Raw genomic sequence first — 23589 nt, forward strand, 5'->3', positions numbered from 1 at the left:
AGGACACAGGTTCTCCACTAGATCCAGACATCGCCATAGGAGGCATAGGGTCCAGGTCCCGTTCGACCTTTAGGGAACCCGTTCCTATTCACCTACTTTGTCGGTCCCCGGAGACTAGGGGGTCTCCGATCGATGACATCGGTACATTCCAGGAGGTTCTCCTGAGGGGGGCTGCGAAGCTGGGTATCACGGTGACGGCTCCTACACCTACGACGTCCGTGATATTCGAGACTTTGCACAGAAGCACCTGTCTCGCCCTCTACTGCTGTTGGTGCCAGGGCTGGTGAGCCTGGCGGAAAGAGCTCTTTCTTACGCCTGCGGTGGTAAAAGCCGCTCCCTCCAGACTTCTGAAGAAGTACAGGGCACCTGACTCGGACCCGGCCTTCCTACGGATGGATCCTCTGTGGGATTCCATGGAACAGAGGACTTCATGGAAATCGTCAAAGAAGGGCTGCTGGTCTCGAACCAGGCCCATCGCGCCGCGGAGGATATTTTCCTGTTGGCCGCACATGGATACTGCCACGGTATCAATCAGCGCCCGCCATGCTTGGCTTGGGCTTACGTCGCTCAAGCCTGAAGCGCAACAGCGAGTGGCCAATCTACCGTTTTCCGGTGAGACTCTATTCGGAAAACATGCAGACGACGAAATGGCCAGGATGAAGGCCGAGGCTGAAAACCCTGATGGCTGTGGGCTTGGAGAAGCCCAAAGACAAGAAACCCTACCGCCAGTTCCAACGACGGTTCGGCTCGCAGGAGAGAAGAGGACAGTCTTCTGGGCAACAGCAGCAGCAACAACAGCAGCAGTTCAGGAGACCCTTCCAAAAACGGCAGAGGGGTAGAGGTGGACAGCAGTCCTCTACCGCGAACAAGGGCCCGGCCGGGTCTCGACCCTGAGCGGTTATTCCCCTTCATCCGTTACCCGCTCCGGTGGGGGGAAGCGTTCAATTTTTTCTGGCAGAGTGGAGAAAAATTACTCAGGACAAGTGGGTGCTGAATATTGTTTGCAATGGATACAGTCTTCGGTTCATCAGCCCTCCTCCATCGATTCCTCCGGTCAGCTCGCAGTATCAGCTGCGCGAGCTCCAGGCGGAGGCCGATATCCTGTTAAGGAAAAGGGCGATAGAAGATGTACCTCTGTCTCAAAGAGGAAGAGCTCTGTACTCCCGGTTCTTTCTAGTCCGCAAGAAGGACAAGAACGAGTTCAGGCCCATTCTGGACTTGCGACAGGCAAACAAGTGGATTCGCAGAGAAAAATTCCGCATGCTGTCGTTGCATCAGATTTATCCTCAGCTGCAACAGGGGGACTGGCTTTGCGCCATAGACCTACAGGATGCATACTTCCATGTGCCCATTGCACACAAACACAGGAAGTTCCTGCGATTTCAAGTCGGCACCAATCACTATCAGTACACGGTACTTCCGTTCGGGCTGAAGTCTGCGCCCAGGACGTTCTCGAAGTGCATGGCAGTGGTAGCGGCACACCTAAGGAAGAACAAGGTGTTTGTCTACCCGTACCTGGACGATTGGTTGATCAAGGCCTCCTCATTCTCGGAAGCTCAAGCACACTTCCGGAAGACGTGCGTTCTATTGAACAAGCTGGGGTTGCACATCAACATGTCCAAGTCTGTCCCGACTCCGGTCCAGTGCATCCAGTACTTGGGAGCCTCCATCAATACTCTGTCAGCAAGCGTGTCTCCTTCGGAGGAGCGACGATTATCACTCCTTCGGAAGGCTCAGGCTCTGATGACCACTCCATCTACGACAGTGAGGACGGTTTCTTCTCTACTGGGATCGATGGCCTCTTGTATCTTCCTGACGCCACATGCGCGGCTGCACATGAGACCGCTGCAGGAGTGCTTGGAGGATCAGTGGGACCAGAGGAGAGGATCTTGGGACGACAAAATACGACTGTCTCTACATGCGCTTCAGTCTCTGAAGTGGTGGTGTTCGGCGGAAAATCTCCTCAAAGGGGTTCCCTTCCACAAGGACATTCCCACACAGACTATCGTGACGGATGCTTCTCTCCAGGGATGGGGAGCGCACTCCGGAGACCTACAGATTCAAGGGACGTGGTCCCCGACGGAGTCCACGTACCACATCAATTTCCTGGAACTCAGAGCTGTTCACTTGGCACTGAAGGCTTTTCACCCCTCCTTCCAGACCAACTCTCTGCTTGTACAGACGGACAATACGACCACGATGTATTACCTCAACAAGCAGGGGGGCTCGAGATCGCGCACCCTGTCGCAGGAGGCGCAGGCGATCTGGCACTGGCTTCTGGCCCGAGGACTCTCGATAACGGCCACTCATCTACCAGGTGTGCAGAATGTTCAGGCAGACGAGCTGAGCAGACTGATTCAGGAAAACCACGAATGGGTCATGAACGACGAAGTACTAGGAGAAGTCTGCGCAAGGTGGGGAACTCCAGACGTAGATCTGTTCGCCACCGCCGAAAACAGCAAATGCCGAGACTTCGCCTCCAGGTACTATCAGCCAGGGACGCTGGGGAACGCGTTATGGATCGACTGGTCGAACAGCTTTCTGTACGCTTTTCCACCCATTCCCCTGATTCCGACGGTTCTCATCAAGCTGTCCCAATCCAGGGCGAGGATGATTCTGATTGCCCCGGAATGGCCCAGACAGTGGTGGTTCACGGACCTGCTTCACCGGTCTCTCCTTCCTCACATGAAGCTGCCGTGCAGGCCGGACCTTCTCACGAAGTTCGGGGGGGCGGATGGTGCACCCCAACCTCTCGTCTTTGAGTTTGGCGGCATGGCTCCTGAAATAGTGCAATAAGGCCATCTGAATCTCCCAGAGGATTGTATGGACATACTGAAGGAGGCTAAGCGACCTTCCACTAGGACTTCTTATGCTTACAAGTGGAAGAGGTTTTACATCTGGTGCAAGTCTAAGAACTATGACCCTACGACATGCAAGGAGGATGTCATCCTTCCATATCTGCTACATCTGGCGCAGTCTGGCCTTAATGTCCATTCCATTAAGGTTCATCTGGCTACTTTGACTGCCTACAGGAAATGCCCTTCACAGACTTCCTTCTTCCAGATCCCGGTGATCAAAGATTTTCTGGAAGGCTTGAAGAAAGTATTCCCTCCTGTCAGGCTTCCTTCGCCTTCATGGGACTTGAATGTGGTGCTGTCCAGATTGATGAAGGAGCCTTTTGAACCTATTCATAAGGCTTCGTTGCAGCACCTGTCCTGGAAGGCGGCGTTCCTCGTGGCCATTACATTGGCCCGCTGGGTGAGTGAAATTCAGGCGTTGTGTTGCCAAGAACCTTACACTGTGTTTCATGCTGCTAAGGTTGTTATGCGTACTCACCCTAAGTTTCTTCCCAAGGTTATTTCTGATTTTCATATCAACCAGACGATAACTTTACCTACGTTCTTTCAGAATCCTTCATCTCCAGCGGAAAGGTCTTTGCATTCCCTGGATGTTAGGAGGGTGCTGAAATTTTATCTGGATAAAACCAAAGATATGCGTAGGTCAGACCAATTGTTAATCAATTATGGATCGGTCAGGACGGGTCTTGCTACCTCTAAACAGTCCATCTCGAGGTGGATTGTGTCCTGCATACAATTGTGTTACCAAAAAGCTAATAAGACCTTAGGGGGCAAACCTAAGGCTCATTCCACCAGAGGTAAAGCTGCCACGACAGCTTTGCTTCGTAACGTGCCTATTGCTGAAATCTGCAAGGCAGCCACTTGGAAGTCGGTTCATACCTTTGCTAAGCATTACTGCCTGGACACTGATGCCAGGGCAGACGCTCAGGTTGGGCAGGCTTCGCTGCGAAATCTGTTCGCACAATAGTGGTGTTATTTCTCGTTCACCGCCGCTTTGGTTGGGGATGGGCTTGCCATTCTATTCACTAGATTATGACTATACACAGAGATCCCCTACTACAGAAGGAGTAGTTTCTGTCCTGTAACTCCAGTTCTGTAGTAGGGGTATCTCTGTTATAGTCATAAGTGCCCGCCCTCCTCCCTGGTGGAGAGAGATATTCATGTACGGAATGCTACAGGTCTGGCGTGTTACGCCTTTTTGCTGTTTAAGCAAGGGAAATCTGTACAGGCTTTGCTGTTTTGTGGATTTTATTGGTGGAATTTCTAGTTGAAGTACTGGACAGTGTAGCCTTTTTAGGCTGCATTATCTGTCTTTAAATTCTCTCAAGTGTCTGTGCATTTATTTTTGATTGCTCCGGGGTCCACGCACATGGGCGGGACTATTCACTAGATTATGACTATACACAGAGATCCCCTACTACAGAAATACGGTTTGTCTCCGTGATATTCTAGGTCCATACCATCATCACTTAACATTTCTTTGTTAGGTATTGGCAATGTTTTCAACACCTTCCTTCTCTGGACCCCGAGACTGTCCTAACAATGGCAATACAAGTTTAGGGACAAACACTTCTAAACATACTGCCTCAAAGCAAGTTTCTAACGTCCACCCAGCCCTCCTAACACATTATTCAAGACTGCAAGAAAAATGTCAAAAGGGGTCACTGACTCAACTGTTCACATATGGATGGACAAGACAACAGTACCCAAAATGTCTATGGTCCTTTCATAGAAGTTCCGATACACTTGTTACTTATTTTTAAGTCTCAACTGCTGACCGCGTTCAACGGTCTGTTGTCAAAAGGTGTTTTGAAGACCAGATCAATAAGGTACAGTGGGATTTGTGCCAGCTCATTGCTCACCAGTGGTTAGCATTCTTGTCATTCTCCTTTGCTTGTATCTTATTAAATTACTTTTCATCTTTGTCTTGTGTTTGTCCCCACTTTGAAACACAGCTTCTCTACCATTTATTTTTTAGGTCTAGCGTGGCGTACTGCGCGCAGTTGAGCTCGCGAGATTTTATGTTTTTAGGAGAACTTCACTAGCGAGGGTTAAGCCCCGCCCCTCTTCTCCATTGGCTGGCCTCCTAAAAGTGGCCAGCCATTGGAGAAGAGGTCCTAGTGACGTTCTTCTTTCTCTTCAAGCCCAGTCCTTTTCAGATTGGGTTCCTTGACTTACTGCTGAAGTAAAAGGTTTCTTATATTCTTTATGGGTCCAGATGGCCCCAAAAAGAAGATAAGGAACCTTTTACCCTGGCAGGAAGTCGGGCGCCCAGTCTGAAAGGGACGGGGCTAAAAGAGAAACTTCTTTGCCCCGCCCCCTACCGCATAACTCCAAAGCCCTGAATGTATGTAACACCACCTGTCTCTTCTGTGCCTGCTACCTCGCTGTAAAACCCGCTCTGTTTAATAGTTTTTTACTGCGCAGGTACCCACCCCGCGACTTGGCCTGAAATTCGTCCGGAAGTGCAGGAGACTGCAGGTGGCAGCCTCGCTGGCTCCACACGAAGTCCCGGTCCCGAGATGGGGGACCGGGTGAAACGGGGCCCTGGCGAGGCAGCGCTCCCATGTGTAGGGAGAGCCCCACAAGTGCAGCAGCCGGTGGAGAGGTAACGCGGAGGGGGCACGAGGCACATTGTCGGTGCCGGCCCCCGCCATATGTCAGCCCTGCGTGCAGCCGCCCAAGAACCCAGACAGCGATTGAACCCCCACCGGAGGAGCAGCCTGAGGAGAGCCGGTGAGTGGGGCTCAACATAGTCCGTGTTGGGGAGGAAGAGTCAGAGCGGCCCCGTCTGGCAGCGGGCCGCTCCACCGTTGTTGGACAGTTCCTGGAGTGCTCCACAGTCCTGTGGGGCCGGTTCTGTTCTTGTGTGGGGCATTTGTTTTTAAGGATCCCCCGAGTGGGGCTCACAGGCACAGTGGTGCCCATTCTCCCTGAGACTTCGCAGCGGCACCGCAGTGGCGGGCCACTGCAACGTGGGGGCATTTCTTCAGTGGGAGTCCCTAAGGGGGGGGGGGGCTTCCCCAAGCTCCGTGGATAACGACACAAGTCTTTATGTGAGAAAACAGGGACCCCCTGATATGGATAAAGTTCCTGGGTCAGGGCAAGTAATGTATGTGAAGTAACATACCCAGGCAAACAATATGACAATTGGCACAAGTTTAAATGGCAAACAAAACAAAATTAATGATGAAACACTGAATTTAGCATAGAAAGTACATTTTAATTGTTTTCATAAAAGATGTCATGGATAAAACCATTGACATATTGGTAAAACATAATGAAAATAGATCAATTAGCAAATATGCATTATTTATACAGATGGTGATATAGTGGAGGGATGGTTTCCTGTCTACGCGTTTCAACACGTTGAAGGTGTCTTCCTCAGGACACTACCATCATGATACTGTGTTTAGGATGTAGAATCTGCTGGTGCAGTGATACAGTAAATAACGTGGTTTCAGGATATCGATTATCTGTGATTAAAAGCTATGGTGGCTGCCTAATACTGAGTTTTCCCGGAATGTCCTCTATCGAGCCATGTAGTTTCTCAGCCGCATGAGGTAGGATTGGATATTAGATGTCTGGTTACCTATTTCGGGCTGGTTAAAGGCGTACCGAAATAGTGTGGTTATCCAAACAATCGTTTAGGTCTCGTGTCGGATTCGTTTCTGGTTATCTGGTTGTATACAGATTACCGGCTATCTACACGGTCGGGCAGCTGCAGTTTCAGTAAGGCCTTACTGAAACCGCAGCTGCCCGACCGTGTCACTCCGGCGTGCCGTTTTTCAGCTTAACACAGATAGCCGGAAATCAGAACTTGAAAAAATCCTCAACCACCGCGTATCCCCGGCACGTCCTCGTTACGTTATACATAGATAGCCGGTAATCTGTATACAACCAACCACGACTAGGCTGAACAAGCACGTGATCCCGTTCCGCAGCGCTCTGTGATTAATTCACGTAACTAAGATAGCAGAAAACCAGAAACGAATCCGACACGAGACCTAAACGATTGTTGCAGCCACCATAGCTTTTAAACACAGATAATCGATATCCTGAAACCACGTTATTTACTGTATCACTGCACCAGCAGATTCTACATCCTAAACACAGTATCATGATGGTAGTGTCTTGAGGAAGACACCTTCAACGTGTCGAAACGCATAGACAGGAAACCATCCCTCCACTATATCACTATCCGTATAAATAATATATATTTGCTAATTGATCTATTTTTATTATGTTTTACCAATATGTCAATGATTTTATCCATGACATCTTTTATGAAAACAAAAAAAATGTACTTTCTATGCTAAATTCAGTGTTTCATCATTAATTGTGTTTTGTTTGCCATTTAAACTTGTGCCAATTGTCATATTGTTTGCCTGGGTATGTTACTTCACATACATAACGACACAAGTCTTTACAGCTGCCCCGCAGCTGCAACGTTGGGCATACCTTTGCTTAGAGCCCCAGTGAGGCCCCATCAGGCACATTAGTGCCAGGGCCATTATAGAGGCACAGCTGCGCCACACCAGCGAGGGCAGCTGCACCGTTGATTTAATAAATTAATTCAGAGTCCCAGAGAGGGGCTCAGGAGGCTCGCTGGTGCCAGGGCTCATTATACAGCCCAATGAAGGCTACCGCTCCCAGAATGCACTCTGTTCATTAAACATCATGTATTTCAGTGACATGGAGTTACCTACTTGCCACATCGATCTGCTTCATAGAATTTCCGGTATAGGTCATGACCAATCTATGGTCAAAGGTTCTTCATTCCCTTTTAAGCTGAGCACTCATTTACCAAAAAAAGTGTCCTCCACCTGCACACCTCTTTGTGACACAACAATCTGCTAAAATGCTTTAAAATGTTTTCAGTGGACATCAGGCACCTCCTGCCTGTGACGTGGGCGGGGCCTGAAATCCGTCCGGAAGTGCAGGAGGCGGCAGCTGGGAGCCTCGCTGGATCCAAACTAAGTCCCGGTCCCGAGATGGGGGACTGGGTAAATGAGTAGGGAGAGCCCTGCAAGTGCAGCAGCTGGTGGAGATGTAACGCGGAGGGGGCACGAGGCACATTGTCGGTGCCTGCCCCCGCCACATGTCAGCCCCGCGTGCAGCCGCCCAAGAGCCCAGACATCGATTGAACCCTCACCGGAGGAGCAGTCTGAGGAGAGCCGGTGAGTGGGGCTTAACATAGTCCGTGTTGGGGAAGAAGAGTCAGAGCGGCCCGTCTGGCAGCGGGCCGCTCCACCGTTGCTGGGCAGTTCCTGGAGTGCTCCATAGTCCTGTGGGGCAGGTTCTGTTCTTGTGTGGGGCATTTGTTTTTAAGGGTCCCCCGAGTGGGGCTCACAGTCACGGTGATGGACATTCTCCCTGAGACTTCCCAGCAGAGCCGCAGTGGCAGGCCGCTGCAACGTGGGGGCATTTCTTCAGTGGGAGTCCCAAAGGGGAAGGGGGGGCTCCCCCAAGCTCCGTGGATACCCACACAAGTCTTTACAGCTGCCCCGCAGCTGCAACGTTGGGCATACCTTTGCTTAGAGCCCCAGTGAGGCCCCAGCAGGCACAGTAGTGCCAGGGCCCATTGTCTGGTTTACCAGACTATTGAGAGCAGAACTGCAACAGTCTGTGTTTATTCTGAGATAGAACATCTTGTCTTTCTCTTTGCTGCATCTGATTGAGAATGGGCCTTATTCCCTACACTGATTTATCATGCATTTGAGTAACTTATTTTTGCCTTCTGCATGCTCATTATTTAATAAATCTACATCGTTTCAAACTTAAAGAAGGCTGCAAGTCTTGTCTGGTTTCAAAACTTATTTGACTATACTCATTTATTTGCTATTATCTGCTATTTGTGGGGACACACTGCATCAAATTATTTCAACAATTTGTTTCAACAGCTGACAAAACTGTTTAATTCTGGGCACATTGCTCTATCGTTCTCTTTCCATCCGATCTGCAAAAAATCAAAGTGTGCAGAAAAAAGGGTAAAAAAACAAAGCAAAACAGTACTTAGTGGTAGACCTGAAACGGCTTCTTTCCAGCTTCACAACATACATATCCCTTAGCCATCTTTCTACTCCATTCAACCGTACATAGGGCTCTAATGTTCTCAGGCAAATTCTATAAAGCCAACGGTTTTTCAACTGCCCCATAACCGAAATCACAAAGTTTGCACACTATCCTTACACCCACTTAATACAGCAATGTTACAATCATAACAAGTGCATAGCACACCATAGCTCCTGCTTACATACCATCTTTGAATGAGCAAAGAAGCAGGATGGGCAGCCAGAACAGTACTCACCTGCCCCATTTCACATTGAGCCGGCGACCATTTACGATCAGCTTGTTGAAGGACTTCTCTGCTGCTAACTCTGCTGCTTGTCGTGTCGCAAACTGGATGAAGGCACATTGCTGCCGCTGTACCACAGTGATAGTCCGTATCTCACCAAACTGGTAGAAGTGACTCCTGAGCAGAAACAACAAAAGAAAACCCTTTTTGTAACAATATTCTAATACCAAGGACATTACACACCACAAAACCAAGCCATGCTGAATCCGGAAAGTCACTTTGACATTTAAGACAACTCAAAATTGCTTAGGATGTGCATCTGCTTAGAAAAGCCTCTTGGAGGAAGACTGGACTATCTTTGCCAGTAACATGAAAGCACACTCTCCAGGAAAGACCGGTATCTGCTTGAATCCACCAGCAGAAACTGTCATTCAAGGACTGAACTGCAATTTTCCACCAACAGGTGAAGAATAAAGTCCTATTTAAATAAAAACTAGCTCTATCTTCCTCTGCTACAATGGTCAACTTGCAATAAAGGGCTGGGGCACCAAATGCTCAAAAACTCACAGTTCCTTTGAAACAAGGCAGTGTGAAAAAAATGACATGATACATTCAGTCTATCATTGTATTTTCACCATAGTACATCCACTTCTCTTTTGGCCTTTTGAGAGAGCACTGAACCACACAGCATTAAACTGCTCTCATATATCAATTTGTAGATCTACTCCGGTTGTCTTGAACCTGAAGACTGAGGAGTTGGCACCATACTTTGTTGTATGAATAAGCCATCCAGTAATTTGAGCTGGCGTTTGCAATGCAATATGTCTCGCATTTACGAGAGTTTGAGCTAGCGGCATTGTAAATGACAATGCCTTTTATTTATGTGTGGTTTTTAAAATAGATAAATGAAAGGCACTGTCATTTACAATTCCAATCGCTTAAACTCTCTCAAATCCAAGACCTATTGCATTTCAAATGCATTTGGCGCCCATGCTAGCCCTCTGAGTAAACAAGACAAGCCACTGTCCAAAACGGAAAAAAATCCACTGTAGGGAACCAGAGATATGAATTTTTAAAGATTAGTCACTTTCTAGTGCTTAGAAACCAACAGTGCCCCTTTTAGTCATTTTGTTTTCTCCGTCAGGGACACACCTTTATAAATTGTTCTGTAGAATTTTCTCACCACTGTGTTGGGCCCCCTTCTTCAGCAAGCGGTGTCCAGTTAGAACACCTTCCTGGAGTTCTGCTTGCTAGTCCCAAAGTATCCAACACACAATCCAAGGTGCTGGAATCTCAAAGAGGGTCCTTGAAAGTGTGAAACTTCTGTTCCGCAATCGACTTGAACAAAACCCTTACAAATCCACTGATACTCCAGGCTTTGAATTCTTTGTCGGGCTGTCCAGGTGAGCTCTGTTAACCTGTAGCTTGCAGGGAGTTCCACTCTTGTCCGTTGGCAGCAAGGTAATCCACAGATCTGCAGTTTCACTTGGTGCAATCTTCAGAGGTCAGGCCTTAAGAGTTCCTTACAGAGCAAAATCTTTTCAGCAGGGCACTTCTTGCTTCAGTAAGTTTCAAGCAGCAGATCGGGAGTGCTCTGGCCCTCTCAGATAATTATTCAAAAATCTCTGGGTCAAGCACCAGGTCACTTCTGACCAATGAGAGCAGGGCAACTCCTCACAGTTATGACCACATCCTGTAGAGTGTGGCATTAGTTTGTCCCAGAGTGCATCATTCTTCCAAATCCATAATGGCTGATTTTCCAGCAAGGAGGTAAGAGCTGGCTAAACCAGTGCTTAATTTGTGCCGGTGCTTTCCGGTGCTTAGCACCGGCACTTATTTGTCAGGGCCGGGTCTACCCTCCACATGGGTCTTTCCGGTAAACGCCGTACATTTTTTTAAAATTGGATGACTAATGAGGCGCATTCCGCCTCTCTGGAGAACTGCCCATGCTCCGGCCAAAGGCTGCTGAACATCGTTTTCTCCGGTTGTAATGTAGTTCTTTCCTCTGTCCTGCTTTAAAAGCTGCATAGTCTCCGAGGCGGACTGAGCCTTCCGGAACAGGCACCTGACCTTCCCCCACTCTCTACCTTCCGCCCGCCTCTCCGCTTCCTGCCCCTGACATCACTCAATAGTATCCAAGTCGTAGAGGAACGTGGCGCCGAAATTAAACGGACATCACTGCAGTGCCCACTGGTGAAGTTGATTGACTTCCTGCTGCCCGCGCTTCTTGAAGTTCTGCAAAGCTCCGGCTCCTCCTGACCTCGCCGTGCTCACCGCAGCAGGGAGGCGGGATGAGGTGATATCGCTCTTGTGTATTGGCGCTTTGGTTTTTGAGCAGAGAGTATTTCAAATCTAATCACTGCATCAATGCAGGGCAGGCCCGCGCTGCAGCTGGCTTCCTTATTTGATCGGGGGCTGGGACAGCAGATAGAGGAGGTCTGCTCCCAGACTCCTAGGGTCGAGACCCCGGGGAGTTCGAGGCAGTAAATGTATTTAAACTGAGTGTCACTGAGAGCCAAGGAGACGCCCGTATAAACTGCCAACCATGTGCTCACTTTAGTTCAAAACGGAGGTCTGGTCACTGGAGCACTGTTTCCACGCAGGTATGTGTAATGAAGGACAGGAATAACGTCATTTATTTTGGGCTTGGCGGGAACACCCGATATTTAAAAAGTGGTGCCGTGCTTGTGCTAATAGCATTGCTCATCATACTCTTTCTGTGGCGCATAATTCAGTCTAATTCTTTTAAGTGTTTATTGGCTCTCCAGTCCTTACCCATGCCAGAGTCTCGTCTGTTTTGCTGAATATCCACAAATCCATGCGTATTCATGCCCTGGTAGGGCTGAGCTTGTGAAAGGGTAGTAGTCTTAAGTATATGTACTCATTTTTTGCCTAGTCCAAAACACTACTTCCAAGAATATCTGCTACATAATTAAATCACCAAAATATGTTTCAAAACTCTGAAAGGAAACCCACCGTTCCGTCTTCTTAAGTATATGCATTTATGTTTTGCCTATTCCTGAACACTTACTTCCAAGATATTTAAGATCTTAGAGTTTCTTGTTCTCAAATGGGTGTAATTTCGTAAAATTATAGGTTTCCCTCCTCTTCATAGCTGGATTTTGCTTGCGAGGAACAGTCACTCATAGTCATTGAAATGTCACTAATATTTACAGTGAAATTAGGAAATTGTCACACAGCAATCTGAAACCTTGGCAGCTTTAATAATGCAGTGGCTCCTGACCTGCTCCTCCCGAACCCTCTCTGCCACTTTCTTCTGAATCGCAGACACACTTTTGGACTCAGAAACCCTGGTCTAATCAAAGACTGTAGAAACTAGCAGTGTCTCTTTGGCTCCAGGGTCACCTGCCTGCGGGTAGCTGTTCTCCTGTAGTTTCTCTCCCTGCGCCAGTGTCATCCTAAACCCAGAAGGCGGTCTCTGGAGATTCCATGCTGCACGTAGGGAGACTGGCCTTCGTGGTTTCTTTCACTTTCAACAAAACGTGAGTTGTGTTTGTGGACTAGAGGCCTGTCTTGTTTGTTTCTGATGTGCAGTGAGGGAAGGGAACGAGGTCTAGTCGTGGGCATAGGGAATGTTCTCAAAGATGGGTGCAGGGGCAGTAATTGAAAGCGCGGGAGAGCCGGTAAGTTTGTGCTTGAATTCAATCTGTTTACGCGTTAATGGTTCTAGGGAGTCCTCTGTGGTTATTGTGTGTGTGAGTAAAAAGACAGGGGAGTGTGAAAAACTGGGACTTTGAATTCTAAAGGCGAGAAGAATTGTGCGGCCGGGCTCACTCGCAGAATGTGACGATGGGGCCTTGCGATTCCCAAATCAGCGGTGTAGCTTCCATTGATGCAGTGGGCCAGAGGCGCGAGGGGCCACTGCACTTTAATGAAATAATGTATTTTAACATTCGAAAAGCAGCCAGAGGCCCGTTTCCTCCTTTGCACTAGGGCCCACAACACACTGGCTAAACTACTCAACTGTATTTCACAATATTTCATTGGTCTTCGATTTCATGGGAGGCCAGCGTAGAGTTGCCATATCTTAACTCCCCCCCCCCCCCCCATTGCCCTTGCATGTACGGGTGCAGGCTGAATTTCAGGTGGAACAGGATGTTTTTTATTTGATTAATAAAGTGTAATGCTGCCATACTGGGTGGGTGGAGTTTGTGCTGGTTTTCACATCTTAGTTGTGTTTCTCAACCATTCTATTCTGCCCTGCAATAACTATGTGGAAGTCCTATGCTTTCCTTACCAGAGTAAAGCAAGTTTACTGTTGAGGTGCATTAGCAAAGGAGCTGCGTGTCGGTGTCATGTTTTGCTGCTGGACACGATTGAAGTGCATTGTGCTTAAAGCTTGCCTTCTAAACTATTAAGCACAGGGGTCTCAAGGATTTCTAGGGCCTGTCTGCGCAGCCCAATGGCAAGGTTGCTTAATTTTCCTCATTCCTCTTTCTGCACCTCGCTCCACTTCTGTTCATATTTCTAGCTCTTGCAGGTGCTCTATTCTTCACAGTCCTTTTTCCCAATCATCACAACCCCCTTATTTATCCCTATTCTGCCCCTCTCTTTCTATTTCTGAGGCCAGCACTGCCCCTTACTCAGTGAAATAAATATTCCTTTACTTGAACTTAATTTCTAATTCTGGAAGGTTTAATACAAACTTGTTTACAGTCCTCTCCCTGTCTCACCTTTTTACACGTCTGTTCTGTCTTTGTTTGCGTTACTAATCATTTATGGATAGATGAGACAGGTCTAAAACAGATTGAAATGTATTATTCCTGTATATGTATATTTTTTAAAGTGTGTTACAAAAGGGAAAACGCCGGTTTTGGATGATTCTCACATTTTTTTTCTTTCTCTCTATTTTTATTAACCTTAAAATTAAAATCCCAACCATGCCTGCAAAATATTGCCCACAAGAGCACAACAACTGTGTTTAATAAGTCAGAATACATTAAAAAAGCCTGAATTGTATCACTTTTAGGAGTGAGATGTTATGTAGTTGTGTTGGAACTCTCATTGGCAGCGCTGGCATGCGCAATGTGTGGTGCAGGCTGTCGTGATCTCCCGAAAAGGGCCCTGGCATTTATTTCTACAATTAAGCACTGGGGTGGAGTAAGTGGGTGGAGCCAAGGGAAGTGGGTTTGAGCACCTGCACTTCATATTTTACAAATTAAGCACTGGGCTAAACACACCCCTTGGGATGGCTTATTTCCACGGACTCTCCCCCTACCATCTGCACATACCTTCCTTTTTTTTTTTTTATTGAAAGTTCATGACAATATAATGTTCTCTATACTTAACAATACATATTAACACAGAAGTATAAATATACACAGAGAATGATGAATGCGCATAATAAAAGCTCAGATGTTAAAACATGTAAACACATAAGGCCATAAATACAGTAAATATGTTAAGAGTATCAGCAATATCAACATGAGTGTTATTAAGCTATGGGCCCCCACTTTTTGCCCGCCTCCATAGTGCCACGGCCGACCAGATCTTTAGTCCCATTTCCCTGGATTTCGCTCCCTTTAGAGCATATAGCTCCGATTCAATGTTATGGATCCCGAGCATCCTACACATCCACATTTGAAAGGTTGGGGCCTCAACATCCTTCCATGCAGCAGCAATTAATATTCTAAAAACAGCTGTTGATATAAAAACAAGTGCCTCAGACTCTATACTTAAACCTAATTTGGCATCACACCCGATTATTAAAAGTGTAGGGGATAGGTCTATTTTGACAGCTAGCAGCCCCTCTAAAAACTTTTCAATTTCCTTTTTAATTGGCCCTAGTTTCCCACAACTGCAAAACATATGTAGTAGATCAGCAGGCCCATTTCCACATCTAGGGCAATAGTTATTCGCGCTCTTTCCCCATTCAAACAGTTTTGCCGGTGTATAATATAAGTTAAAGAGAGTCTTAAAATGCTGTGCCCTTAAATTTGAGGATCGTAAAAACCTTTTATCCATAATAATGGCTCGATCCAGATCGATGTCGGGATCTCTCAATTTAGCAACCCAGGCAGCCTGTCTTGAGCAAGTCATCAGGTAGCTTTTCCAAGAATAGTCCGTACATTACCCTGATGCTGCGACCACCTCCCTTCAAATAATCTAATAATATGCAATCTTTTGATATGTTTATGGTAGGTCTTTTTGATTTGATTGTATTATTTAGCTGCATATATTTAAACTCTTGGGGGCCTTGAAGTGAGTATCGTGACTTCAAAAGATCAAGGGGCCTCAGGACATCCTTTATCATCACTTGACCTAGTGTGCTGATTCCCTGTCTTTCCCAGTGTCTCCAGGGGCCATCTCTGCTCAAGTGCGGAAATAGTCCTGACTTCCAAATTAAAGTATGTTTATTAAACTTTGGGATACTCTGATTCTTCTGTACAGACGACCATACCCCCCAGATATCTTCCAATATTTTATAGCCTGATGTCTTATAAAATCGTTTATCATATTTCCTAAGCAGTACCCCGTGTGCTTCAGTCCCTAACGCCAACTGATATATCGATGCAATGCCACGCTGGCTATGTGTCATATCATCGGGAAAGAAAAGTGTAGCCATTTCTATGAGGAGACAAGACCAATTATAGAATTTAAGATTAGGTATTCCTAGCCCGCCCTTTTCCTGGGGTAAGGACATGAATTTAATTGATCTCCTCACCTTACCGTATTGCCATACAAAATTCATAAAGATTGCCTCCTTTTACTTGATCAATATGTCATCTACTTTGAAGGGGATAGACCTAAATTTATATAGGATCTTCGGGAACATTGTCATTTTAATAACATTAACCCTACCTATAATTGATAGATGGAGGGTGTCGATTCTTTTTAGGTCCTGTTTCATCTTTTCCAGTAGTGGCAGAAAATTGTCTTTGATGATTTCCCTTGGCTTGGCATGGATTGTTATTCCTAAATATATTACAGAGTCCACATATCTGTCATCCAGTTTGACTGTGTTTCTTGAACATAATACCTGTGTTTTTGCCACATTAAGTCGGTATCCCGATAACCTCCCAAAATCAGATGTAATGCTAATTATTCCCCTCATGGCACTGTCGGGATCAGTGGTGGTTATGGCTATGTCGTCCGCATATGCGAGAATTTTGGTGTCGAATCCATTGGTGACTACTGGCTTTATATTGATATTGTTCTCAATAAGGCGGATCAGGGGGTCTATGTACAGTGCAAATAGGATTGGTGAGCACGGGCACCCTTGTCTTGTGCCTCTCGTAATATTGATCTGCCTGGAGCATTCGCCCATAAGCTGGATGTTGGCAGTTGGATTAAAGTACATAGCCTTAATTGCCTGCAGGAATCTAGGGCCAAATCCTTTATCAGCCATCACTTTCCAGAGAAAACTCCACCTAACACGATCGAACGCTTTTTCAGCGTCGAGGAGGATCATCGCGATCCCCCCCCTCCCCCCCCCCGCAGCATGAATGTCGAACAGGGTTATGGCTCTTTTAATGTGGTCAGTGGTGCCCCTGCCAGGGACAAAACCATGCTGCCAGGGGGAAACGAGACTCGCGATAATCCTCCCCAACCGTGTGGCCATTATTTTGGCATATAGTTTGTTATCGCTATTTATTAGCGATATGGGCCGATAAGAGCCAGGATTTTCCTTGGGTTTCCCTTTTTTGTGGAATACCACTATGTTGGTTTTGGTCCAAGATTCTGGTATGACCCCTGTATTTATAACCCCATTGAATAGATCTAACAGAAGGGGAGCCGTTTCTTCCTTTAGATGTTTATAGACCTCCAGGGGTATGGCATCAGGCCCTGCTGCCTTGCCTGCAGATAGATCCTTTAGTGCCTGAGAGAGCTCGTCCATAGTAATATTCTGCTCTAAAGATTCCCTCTCACTAGACGTGAGTTTAATGCCTGTATCCTGCCAGTTTATACCCGGATCGTCTATATCCGTCTCTTCCTTATAAAGATCCTGATAAAACCTCCTGAAAACTTCCAGGATTTCAGCTGGCTTATTATAAATCTGATCGGCTTCTTTGATTTCCGTAATAGTGTTTTTTGATGTGGCTTGTCTAATCCGTAGCGCTAGGGCCCTACCTGCGTTCTCCCCTGTTTCATACATTCCGACCCTGCGAGTCTGATACTCTGCTGCAGCTTTTTTCGCCAGTTGTCGTTGAATGTCTGCCTTTATGCTATTTAATCTTTCTAGGCTCTGAGTGCCCTGAGTCCCGTGGCAGACGTCTCTCCTGTGTTGTTCCTCTGCCTCCGCCAGTTTGTCCAAAAGACGCTCTCTGTCTTCCTTAACTTTTTTCCACAAACGCCCAGAGAAGCTAATTGTCTCGCCCCTCAGGCCGGCCTTGAAGCTATCCCAAACCATAACACGGGATGCACTATACCTGTTCGCGTCGAAGAAAGACTGGGACCAGTTTTTAGGTCTCGCCTGTCGATGCGCATGCGCATCGAGCAAGCGAGACTATAGGGGCTCATCCAGACTTTATCTAACTTGCAAGGAATCGTGGCGATTCCTTGCAGTGCCCGTGACTTTTAAGCTCAATGCGCATGTGCATTGAGCTTAAAAGCGCGTGCACATGCCCCCAGCCGCCTGCCTTGCCTACTCTCTCTCACAGCCTCCCCCAGCTCCGCCCCCTCACTACTTGATTGCACGGCCGCTAGGCCGTGCCTCCCCTACTCTCCTCCCCCCTCCTCCCCTGCCTGCCTGCCGCTAGGCCGTGCCTCCCCTACTCTCCTCCCCCCTCCTCCTCCTACTGCCGTGTCGCACCTCTCCCCTCTCCGCCCCCTCCCCTGCCAGCCGTGTTACGGTGAAAGGCTTTTTTTTTTACTTAGCAAAGAGAAAGAATTCATGCACTGGGATTTTTGGGGGCGCACTTGTACAACTACCTGAAAAGCGAGCAGTGAAAACACGTTAACTCCGCGTGCTTTTGGAGCAGTATGAAAACTTAACTCGAAATACATTCTAAATGCCAGCAGTAGCCTTGCAACCCTAACCCCTCCCGCAAACATAGAGCTAGCAAGGAATCTACAATGGCAGAGTAAAAAGGGCCCAACCCGACCCGACTCAGCCGCTAGAAATAATAAAGAGCGAACATGAGATACATTGTGGAGCTGTAATACTGCAAGGACGTGAATGACCGCACGTAAACCCGGCGGCCATTTTGAATCTACAGCTACGTCAATTTCCTAGGGAAGCCGCCCGCAAGCCCCTCCCCTGCCCCAGTCACAAGCCCTGCACGCCTACTCCTCGTGTATCGGTTGCTGTTGTCGGCGATCTTCATGAGCCTTTCAGCCAATCGCACAGCAGTTCACGCCTGCTTCTCGTGAGCCAGCAGGGCCTTTTTGGCTTCCCATTGGCTGCGATACTCACACCGTCTCCCAGTGCACGGACCTAGTCGTCTCTCATTGGTTGTCTTCACTCTCACTGCTGTAGCATTTACGAATCACGCATGCCCCTCGTGCACAGTTTACCAGCTCCCCGACTTCACCATGTATTGTAAACAGCAAAACTTGGCACAGACTGTACATCCTTTGACTCCAAAAAATATTAATACGCAACCCAGCCTGTTAAAACTGGTTTGTTGAAATAAATGTGTTGATGATACTTAAGAGGCAACTCTGTTTTCGACCCATTTCTTGAGGTATTTTCCAGGACATACATAAACTACTCACCCAAATAAAATGTCAAGCTGTGTTTACATGGGAAGCTTTTTATTTTGCTCTAGGCTAACTTCAAAGTGTCAGCGTTTATAGGAAAGAGGAATGCAGTATACTTGCTCCAAAGAGCCTGCTTGTGCCTTTAAAAAAAAAAAAAAACCTCACTCACCCTCAACCCCTCACCCTCACTCACCCTCACTCACCCTCACCCACCCTCAACCCCTCACCCTCAACCCCTCACCCTCACCCTCACTCACTCACCCTCACTCACTCACCCTCACTCACCCTCACTCACCCTCACTCACTCACCCTCACTCACCCTCACTCACCCTCACTCACCCTCACCCACTCTCACCCTCACTCACCCTCACCCACTCTCACCCTCACTCACACTCACCCTCACTCACCCTCACTCACCCTCACTCACCCTCACTCACCCTCACTCACCCTCACTCACCCTCACTCACCCTCACACAGTGCAATAGGTCTCGGAGCATTTGAGTTAGAGCTTTTAGAAATGTTTATGGCTTTTTTTTTTTTTATTCTTTAGCATTGGCTACAGGAAACAAAAATGCTTAAGATTTACAAAAAAACCCATAAACAATTCTAAAAGCACTAACTCTAATGCTGCGAGACCTATTGCATTTCCAATGCTTGTTAATATGAGCTATATAATTGCTATTCGCTAAAAGCTTTCTGTCAAAAGTCCAGGGTCTGGTTTTCTCCCTTTGGTTATTAACTGTCATGGTTAAAACGAGGGGATTGTGATCCGATATTAGCCTAGGAAGCTTTGAGATTTCTACGTCACAGAGACAGGTTGCGGATATTAAAAAACAATCCAGTTTTGTATGTTTATTAAATGGGTGTGAAAAGTATGTAAACCCGGGTTCGTCTTTCTTTAGGCAGCCCCACACATCCCTCAAACCAAAAGATTGAATTAAGGAGGATACTGCCCTGAATACCCGGGGTTTGCGACCCTTATATGAGGTGTCACCTGTGAAATCAGCTGAGATATTAAGATCGCCACACATTACTATAGGTGATGGCCAGTTAATGAGTTCCCTCTCGATGTGATCCATCACCCCCGGGTCATCCAGATTCGATCCGTAGACTGAGCATAGAGTTATGCCTAGTTTCAATTCACATATTGCCCATCTACCCAGTGCATCGGCCTTTGATTTTTTAGCTCCACCAAGACCTATCCGGCCTATAATTGCTACCCCCTTAACTGTTGAAGTCTGTGAGGAGCAGGACAGAATTTCATACCCCCTTAGATTTAGCCAGTGTTTCTTTTTCCAGGGTAAGTGAGTCTCTTGTAGACATACAATATCGGCCCTAATTAATTTTACATATTCCTCTAATTTCTCCCTCTTTTTCCAATTATTTAATCCTCCTATATTGAGGCTAACTACCCTAATCCTTGACATACCCCTGTAGGGAACAAAGCAAACATACTAACCAATCGCAATCGCATTTTGGCCTAAATTTAACATCAATATTAATAGCTACTTTGTGCATCTCACTCCTGTTAGTAAAGACATTTATTTCATGAACTTTCTTTTCTCTTTTTTCCCCTTCCCCTTTGCGCCACCCCCCCCCTCACTCCGAGCCCTCCTCCCCCTCAACCCTCCTGACCCCCCCCGGCCCCAACCCACTCCCCGGTGAAGCGCGCAGACTAGTCTGTGCGTGTGATGGGTGCAGCACAGCAGTGATCATTACAGAATCTACTTGTTAAACCTCATCCTCAACCTCATATATGACCATAAACCACCAATGGTGACACCCTTAAATTTAATGAAACTTAAACTTAGACTTTAGACTTGAGACTTGAGTCGGAATAGGTAATCAGACCTTACTCTCTGTTAGGCTATATAGGTTAAGTAAAATACTATACTGAGTCTATACTGAGTCCAAAAATTCCCGAGCTTTAATTTCCGATGAAAAGTACAGGGTCTTGCCTAAGTGAATTACTTTTAGCTGGGCAGGATTGATAAGATAGACCTGCACTCTTTTACCTTGAAAGGGCTTAATTAACTGTCTTAGTCTCCAGCGGCGCTCAACGGTGGAGTGACAAAAGTCCGGTCTTACGAAGAAGGAGCCTCCTTCGAAGGTTCTTTTGGCATCTGGCATTGCTTTCTCTGCGATGGACTGGCGGAGAAGAAAATTGCCTATATAGATTAGGATAGCTCTGGGCTCATCGCCTTCTCTGGCATTTTGTCTCATTTTAAAAGGTGTCCTATGTGCCCTCTGAATTTCAACGGTCCAATTCCAGCCCACAATATCTGGAAAAGCTTTCTCGAAAGTTTTGGCTATAAATGATTTAACATCCTGACCCTCAGCCCCTTCAGGAATGCCAAGGACCCTTAGATTATTCCTTCTTTGCCTGTTTTCCAGGTCCTCCAGCTTCCATTGGACATCAATTGCTTGCGCTCCAAGAGACTCCATTTTATTTGTGGCCGCAGCAACCTCTGCTTCGGTAGCGACCACCCTTTCTTCTAGATTTGAGACCCTGTATACGACATTCTCACAGGCTTTCGAAAGCTTCCTAACCACTGTTTTCATCTTCCTCATCGCTGCTTGGGACTTAAGGCTGTCTGATAGAGTCTCTTCCCTATGTGCTGTTATCCCCTGGTGGATTGACTCCATCATTGTCATCATTGACATCATTGACAGCTGTGTAGTCTCATGAAACTGTGCTCGATCCGTGCCCGTGTTTGAATTCCCTTGTAGGGATGTTGTTGGGGAGTGATCCCAAGTTAGTTCTGGTTGACCCCTTGAAGGAGGCATATTTTTGATAGTAGTAGGAGGAACCCCTGCCTCACTGTCGCTCTCAGTTTCTGGATTGCTGCAGTCAATATCAGAGCTGTGGGGCTCCTCATCCTCTGACCAGTTGGCCTCCTCTGTCACTGAGAAGAAACATTCACTGGGGGTCTTCTTCTTTTCCCTTTCGCCATGTATGGACCCGGAACAGTTAGTATTTGCATTAGTATGTGCATTTGCATTTGTCGTTGAACCACTAGGTTCATCCGGGGCCATAGTAGACATGAAAGCCACCTTCGATACCTCGTAACTTGTTGGACCTCCTTGAATATCACTGCTGTCGGTTGATAGGGGGATAGAATTGAGCTCTAACATCCCTTCAGTTGATGAGTCTATAGCAACATTAGATATTATAGGCGTTGTAGACACACCGACCTTATTACCAGCCAACATATCATCCCCCACAGAAATACCAGCTCGAGGCCCCGGTTGCGCCATCGAATCCTGACCCCCGCACAAGACATCGCCCATGTCTCCGACCTCCTGACATGGCTGAAGCAGTTGTATTTGCGGTATTTGCGGTTGAGACTGTTGAAGCTGTGAGGCTGGTTGAATTACAGGTTCAGGCTCAGGCTCTAAGTTTGGTGCAGGTTCAGACTCTTCAGCTTCAGTGGTAACCTGTAATGTTGCCTCCGGTAATGCCGCCAGAAGTGCCACCGGGGCCACTGTGGTGACTGGTTCCATCTCTTTCAGTTTTTTTTTCCTTCATTGCGATTCAGCATATCAACCACACTAATAGCCGCGGTGGCTGTGGCTTGTCGGGTTCTAGTAGAGGGGGGACGCATCTCCTTAGGGGTATTCTACCCTGAGGATGATTGCTGCTGCTGCTTTGCCCGCCCAGACTCCGCTTCCAGTGTCGCCCCCTCAGTCCCGGCGTTCATTACAGACAGTGCTCGTCACGCCGTCCACAACATTGCCTGCCACACCAGCAGCATCAGTCACGCCTTTCTTTCTTGAGAGTGGCTTACCTCCGGTGTTCGGTTTGGGAGCCATCGGTAACGCCGATACTGAGCGTTGAAAAATCTGCTGCCTCACCCTGATCAGTCCCCAGTAGGCGCGGGTCTTCCAGCCTCCTAGCTCCGGTCTGTCAGATCTGCAGCCTCCACCTCCGCCTCCACTCCGCTCGCCAGCTCTCTCCAATCCTGTGGAGCTCCGCCCCCTAACTCCGCGAACTCTGCCGGGCCTTCCAGACCATCTGCACATACCTTCCTTAAGCCTAGCCCTGACTCTGGGTCAAGAGTGTCAGATTGAAACTGAAACCCAGGCCTCCCCCTGCCTTTGAAGAGGATGGTTTACGACTCCACTCCCTGGCCTGGCATTCCTATAGACCAGCAAACTGCCCTCCCAGCAGAGGGGTTCTTTATTCCCTCTTCAAAGCAGCCTGGCTAATCCACTTAACTCTGACCAATCAGGGCAGACCACTGAAAGGCTGAATTTGGACTTACAAACAAAAAAGTCTTATAACTTCTTGCATGTACACTTTAGGAGAAATTCAACAATACCATATTGTTGGATTTACTATTACCATTCTGGGAAGTCTTTGAATGGTCCGGCTAGTCCTCTCCTATCAATATTTATTAAAAAATAACTTCCTACCATGTTAACCTATGGGCCATGGGGTTTGCAATAGGGAAAATGACTTGGGCCACTTTTCTAGCACCAGGGTTTATAAAACCATATTTTATAAGTATTTCCCTAATTTCTACAGGACCGCCACCCCCTGTGCAACTAGGGGAGACTTCAGGGGTTCTGAATCTGCAGAAATATTGCAGAGCTTCCATACCCAGTTCTTCTAACATCAAAGTCGAATTGGAGCAGCTCTTGAATACAATGTGGAGAGTGAAATGTAAAATTTCACTTTTACCCAGGCATATAAAAACTCATTTTATAAGGGCGTACCTTATAGATAACTGACCCCCCACCCCTGGGATACCTAGGGGTGACCCTGGG

The 23589-nt window shown here is 47.2% G+C and overlaps 1 protein-coding gene across 1 annotated transcript in view; it reads right to left on the reverse strand.

Annotated features, from left to right (window-relative positions):
• The window catches only part of RBM22 (RNA binding motif protein 22), a 94467-nt gene that overhangs the window by 9944 nt on the left and 60934 nt on the right, over window positions 1-23589 (reverse strand). Inside the window, exon 8 of the mRNA XM_078653604.1 lies at window positions 9169-9333. Within this exon, the coding sequence (XP_078509730.1) occupies window positions 9169-9333 (165 nt within the window). The remainder of the gene's footprint in view (window positions 1-9168; window positions 9334-23589) is intronic.

Source organism: Lissotriton helveticus, chromosome 7 (genome assembly GCF_964261635.1).
Source record: "Lissotriton helveticus chromosome 7, aLisHel1.1, whole genome shotgun sequence".
Classification (NCBI taxonomy): domain Eukaryota; kingdom Metazoa; phylum Chordata; class Amphibia; order Caudata; family Salamandridae; genus Lissotriton; species Lissotriton helveticus.